The following is a 6,000-nucleotide window of genomic DNA, read 5'->3' as shown; positions in this document are numbered from 1 at the left end:
TCCAGGCAAAAGCATCAGCGGCTCTCGGGCCGGCTGGCGTTAGGGCCCGGCGGAGGCGGGGGCGCGGGCCGGGGCGGGCGGCGCCAGGGCTGGGCGGCGGGAGGGCCGGGGCCGCGGCACCACCCACGTACCGGGCCCCGCGCGGCCGCGCATCCCCGCGGAGCCCGCACGGCCCCGCCGCCCGCGCCCCCGCCTCGCCGCATAAAAGGAGCGGGCGGAGGCGGGCGGCCGGGGGCCTGGCGCGGACACCGCCTGCATGTGCCCGGGAGCCCCCGGCCGCCCGCCCCGCCGAGCCCGCGTCCCGGCGGCCGCCGCCGGCCCGCGTGGGGCTGCCCCGCGGCTCGGAGCCGCGCTCGGGAGCCGGCGGCGGGACGGGGCGGCCGCGGGGCCGCGCCGCGGGAGGTAGGGGGGGACGGCTTCGCCCCGCCGTGCCGCGACCTGAGCGCGTGTGGGCGGGGAGCGCCCCGCGCCGGGATAAATAGCGCTGTGCCCCGGCTGACAGCCCGTCCCGGGGCGCGCGGGGCCGGCGGCAGCGGGACAGGCTTGGGGCTCTTGGTGACTCCGCTCCGCGGCCCCGCTCCTGCCCCGACACGGGTTGCGGTTTGTCTGTTTGTTTTTGGGGAGAGCCAGAGCAGTGGAGGACCAGGAGAGCCCGGGTCCAAGCTTTTCACCTCTCTCTCCCCGCAGCACAGGGGAGATGCTGAAAGCGGCGGTGAGTTCGCAGCGCCCGAGAAGGGCGGAGAGAAGCTTGTGAACTCCCCAGCGGCGGCCGCTGCCCCGCGACCCTCCGCCGGCCCCTCCTCGCCCCGCACGCTGCCGGCCTCGCCGCCCCTCGCTGCCGCCGGAGGAGGCTGCCCACCCCAGCGGCCCAGGATGCAGTTTCGCCTCTTCTCCTTTGCCTTGATCATCCTGAACTGCATGGATTACGGCCACTGCCAGCCCGGCCGCTGGAGACGCAGCAAAAGAGGTGAGTGGCGCCGGCTGCTCACCCGGGACGCCGCCCGGGGCAGCTGCGGGAGCGCCCGCGGGGAAGGGCCGCTCTCCGGCAGGTGAGCCGCGCTCCGGCTCCCCGGGCACCGGGCCGGCGTGTGGGGCGGCAGCGGGGGCGAGCCGGGGGCGCGGGGCCGTGCCGGCCTGGCGACCGCTCCGCGGGGCTGCTCGCCGCCGTCCTGCTGAGGAGGGCGAACCGGGAGCAGGAGGAGCGGCGTGGACGTGAACTCCGAGGGGAAGGGACCGGCCGGAGCCCGGGGCAGCCGGGGACGAGAATGCCGAGCGGTAGGCGCACGGCCCCCACGGCGTGTCCTCCCCCGGGGCCGGCGGAGCCGGGGTCTCGTTCGGAGCTGCCCGCAGCGGGAGGGGCCGTGGCGGGCCGGGGACGTCGCTCATGTCGCCGTCGTTCCTCGTCCAACGGGTCGCGGCTGCCGGGGAATCGCTGTAAGCCCGCGCAGTTAGAGTCGCGTGTCCACGGGACGGACTTTGAAGCTGCTTTCCGTGGACGTTTCCGAGGCAGAAATGCGGCTTCTCCCCTCCATCCTCCGGTACCGCCGTGCCGCTCCCGCGGGGCTTGACCGCCGGGAGAGCCGCGGCGGCGGAGAGCACCGCGCCTTGCCCAGCGCCTGGGGGAGTTCTGTGCCGCCAGCTTTGCTGAAAACGTGCAGATCCCTTTGAGGAAAAGACATAAACGGTGCGTTGGGGCTTCATCGGTTTGCCTAAACGCTGATGTCGGGATGCCGGAGCTTTGAGCCGGAGTGGTGTAATATGCCAGTACAGCTCCCGTGTGGACGGAGAGGTTACTGCAGCGCCTTCCGGCAGGCAGCCTGGCCGAGGCTTCGTCTGCTTCTTTTTTACCTTTTTTTTTTTTTTTTTTTTTTTTGAGTGGTGGGGAGGTTCACCTTATTATAAAATGTTTTATTATCCACATATTCTGAATTATTTTTCTATCCATTATTTTTCTATTTTCTCAGCCATGCATCCCCTTCACATTTCTAAAGTTCGCTGAAAATCAGGTGGCTCAAGCTGCTGAGAAATTTCTGAAAGAATTGCACTTTAAGTGGTGTTATCTGGAAGGGGAGGGACTTAATATCTCCAGTGTTAAGCTGCTACAAATAGTAATAAAACTGTGAGAAGAAAATAGTTTGCACTTTTGTGCTTATATCACTTTCAGAGTAGGTGCAAATAAAATTGCAAGGCTGTTTGGTTTTGATGGTTTCCAGAGTTTAATTTATGTGTGTGTGGCTAAAACGATAGCAGTCCTTTAAAGTGACCAGACTATCTGTGCTAACAAAGGGTATACTGTGTCTTTAATTAAATGTGGAACTACTTAGAGTGCTGGCTAGACAGCGGAGGGTGATAGTGGTATTTCTGCTTTACAACAGAGCTTAAGGGCTGCATTGTGGGAGTACTGAAATGAATAGACATCTAACTCAAGTTGTGTGAATTGTCCTCTTACAAAAACTTAAGCTGGTTTTAATTGATCTCATGTTCACTGATTGATCCTAGACCAATTGTTGTGCTTGTTGAACAGTTGGCTTTTCCAAAGAAGATTGATTTAAATTGGTTTTTAGTTTAATTTTTGGATAAATACGATCAGTATTGACAGTTGACTTACTGGGTCTATTTTATGCTATCACCTATGGATTTTGTTTTGGGCTTTGAAGAATGCAGTCTTTTTCAGTTAATAAGTATAAAGAGGTAAGAATAGCCAGTTCTAAGCACAGAAAGCACAATCTAAGAATGTATTCAAATTATAATAGGTATTTGCCATGACATATCCAGTCTGAAGTAATGCTTTCGTACAGGACTCAAAATTCCAATAATTTCACAATTTTTCCATATCCCATCTGCAAATAATCAGGCAGTCACTGTGGGGTACTGGCAGTTAAAATTTCTCTGTTTTGTCTGTTACATGATCTCAGATGCTCCATAATATCGTTTTCTTAATGAAATACAATTTTTGGCATAGATTAAGTCTCCTATGTGGTAGGAATCAATTGCATTCAGTCTGGAATGATGGGCAAATATCATGTGTAGCTGATTTTTTTAAAGTAGCTAATTGTACAATAAACTTTAAGTGTATATGCCTGTATTGGCATTTGCTTGGATTTGTTGCTGATGTAGAATACTCTAGTAAAGAAGACTTAAGTAAGTTTGGGGAGACATTCCCAGGATTCCTCATATACCATCTGCTTGCGACCCTTTCCCAAATCAAGGCTTGCAACATTGCAGTAGAAGCAGAATAATAGAATAAGGTTCAGAAAGTGGTTCCTACCTTGCATTGATTTGTGTTTTGTTAGTTAATGTCACTTCACTAAATTTTTTTTGATAAATACATAATAATCAACAGGCTCTACTTATTCCACTGCTGCTCTTAATTACTTTTTCAGCTCATTACAATATTGCTTTGCATAGTTGCTCAGAACAGAACCTTATTTTCCTTAAAACACCTCACCAAAGTCTCCCTCTGCAAGTCACTGCCCTGAGCAGGATTAAAGCCTTTTTGCCTTTCCTGCAGAAGATATTTGAAAACCTATTTAAGGGTTACCTAGCTGAAAGCTCGGTGGTGTAGTATCACAGCTGGTTTAGTCTAATCTTCCCTTTTCTTGTTGAATTGTATAACTTGATTTTTTGTTTCTCTTGTAAGCCTTCTTCAATGAAAATTTGTATTTCTTTTTCAGATTTCTCTTTAGCAATCTGTATAAGATGGGCAGCTTCATGTCTTAGCATTTCACTGAATATCACTGGGAACACAAAAGACCATTGGTTTTTCCCTTAGAGACATAGTGAAAACAACTTTTCCAAAGAGTGCCACAAATCAAAAGGGGGGTACATAGAAATGGAGACTCTCAGGGAGGCATGATGGTATTCTGCAAAAGTTTTGACAGAAGAGAATATAGGGATCATTATAAACAGCCATCAAAAACCAGATGCTGACAAAACTCCCCAAGGGGAAAAAAAGTCAATGATAGCAGTCAGTGCCTGCCTTGATGGGGAAGCTCAAGAGTCTACAGAGAGGCTCGGCTCTCTACAGTTGGTAAGACCAATGTTGGAGTAATAAAAAATGTGAATGGGACACATTCATATAGTTAAATCAGAAGTTTATATCCAAGTACTCAAAACCTGTGGCTGTAAAGTACTTGTCTTTCCATTTAGCTCCTATTCATGGAGTGTCATGAGGGCTAAGGTGAATACTTATCTCCTAGATGCTTACACTCTGTGTTAGAGGTACATAAAGGGGGAATATCTGTGGCAGTGTGTGAATGAGTGACAGTGGTGATGGCAAAATACCCACAGCTGGAAACAGGAGGAATACCTGGGGCAGGAAATTTCCCAAGTATTTCTCAGACTTCAATATAGCTTTGTGCACAGCATTTATTGAACAATATGGAGGGGCACAGTCACTGGGTTCAAAATTATGTCAATTAAATTTTTATCATCTTAATATAAGATGGGAATCCTGACCACAAACTTGTTATTATTATAGGAAGTTGTTACATGGATTTTCAACTAGAAGAAAAACCTGCTTGGATATTAGGGATTGTGATTTAGCTTTCCTAACAAGATATTTACCTGGGATAATCTTGGAACCTGTCTCAGTTGGGTTGTATGGCCAAGCTTTGGGAAAGATAGATGATTTAAGCATTAGGGAAAAAGAAACTCTGTTGGATATATTTGACTGAAATAAATACCATATCTACTTTTACAAGGACTGTTCTAGCTCCTGAAGTGTAATTTATCTCAAAAAAAAGTCATTCTACATGACTTTTAATTGTCTAGCATTATCCAACTATTCTGGCTGTTATTAGCTAATCTTCCTCTCTCTGAGGTTGAAACGTGTTTGAAGGACAGTTAACCTTTTTATCTGCAGGTTAAGACTAAGTTCTATGTGGAAGCAGTACTTTGAGATACTTTTTTTTCCTCAGGTGTGACATTAAGCAGTTGTAACAGAACCTGTGACAGAACTGAGTTGTGCTAACACAAGCGGCAATTTTCCATCGCTCATGATCAGGAGAAGTGCTTTGGAACGTATCTTCTGTTCCTCAGACCTGCACTAAGGATAGTTTCTAATCATTCTTTATACATACATTGTTACTACAGCAATTAGAATATCCTAACTCTGTAACCATTGAAAAATTGCAACTTTTAAACCTTTTGCTATTTCCACTTATTACTGTCATAAACTGGCAGAAATCAAAATTTCTGTGTGAATGACTGAATACTGAACTAGCTAATGATGCAGTGTTACTGAGGATAAGCAATGCTCAAAGAGTTTGTGAAGATTTGCAGGAGAATGCTCAAAGCACCAAGAGTAGGATTCTCTGTCAAAATAGACATCTAAGGTTAGGTGTTTCAGCTTCCCAAAGTTGGCTTTTAGTGCTGCTTATAATATTTATAAGATATACTTCTGGGCTTCGTATGTACGTGACTCTCTTTAGCAAGCAGAGGCTGGGCAGGGTATTTTGGGGCAAGTCCTGTGCATTTGACTCCTTTGGGTGTCCCAAAACCTGTTACTGGGGAAGTTAGAATTGGGGAGCTTGTTCTGGCACAGTGTTGGGGTGTGTGTGCTTTTCCTTGCCTATATCCATCCCTTTAGGTTCCATCACAGGTCACTTGGGTTTAGGATGCTGGGCTAGATGGGTGTGCCTGATCAGACCTTGAAGTCTGTGTCCATGCTTTTGTGTTAAAACTTGCTGTAAGATTTACACTATGATGAAGAGCTTAGATTTGGACACTTGATAAACTTGTCTTAACGGTGTATTTTCCCCTTTTAGAGGATGGAGGGGATTTTCTAAGGCTTGGCTGAAAACTCTCACTAAAGCAGCTCAAAATGCATGACAGATACTGAAAGTGAGTTTTTACACTTATATAGGGACATTATGGTGATAAAAGCAAGAGTGCAGTTTCCCAATTTAATGTGTCATTTACAACATACAGGCCAGCATAATTACTATGTTAAAGTATGTTAGCATAGTGTTGTTTACATAAGCTGCCTTTAAAAATATG

At 48.6% G+C, this 6,000-nt stretch overlaps 1 protein-coding gene across 1 annotated transcript in view; it reads left to right on the top strand.

Annotated features, from left to right (window-relative positions):
• Positions 1 to 429: 429 nt before the first annotated feature.
• Positions 430 to 6,000, top strand: part of RSPO2 (R-spondin 2) — a 98,649-nt gene continuing 93,078 nt past the window's right edge. The window contains exon 1 of the mRNA XM_059865357.1: positions 430 to 967. Within this exon, the coding sequence (XP_059721340.1) occupies positions 874 to 967 (94 nt within the window). The 5' untranslated portion in view covers positions 430 to 873. The remainder of the gene's footprint in view (positions 968 to 6,000) is intronic.

This window comes from Haemorhous mexicanus, chromosome 1 (genome assembly GCF_027477595.1).
Source record: "Haemorhous mexicanus isolate bHaeMex1 chromosome 1, bHaeMex1.pri, whole genome shotgun sequence".
Taxonomy (NCBI): Eukaryota; Metazoa; Chordata; class Aves; order Passeriformes; family Fringillidae; genus Haemorhous; species Haemorhous mexicanus.
The sequence above is the reverse complement of the archived record's forward strand: the minus strand, read 5'-3'. Positions and strand labels throughout refer to the sequence as shown.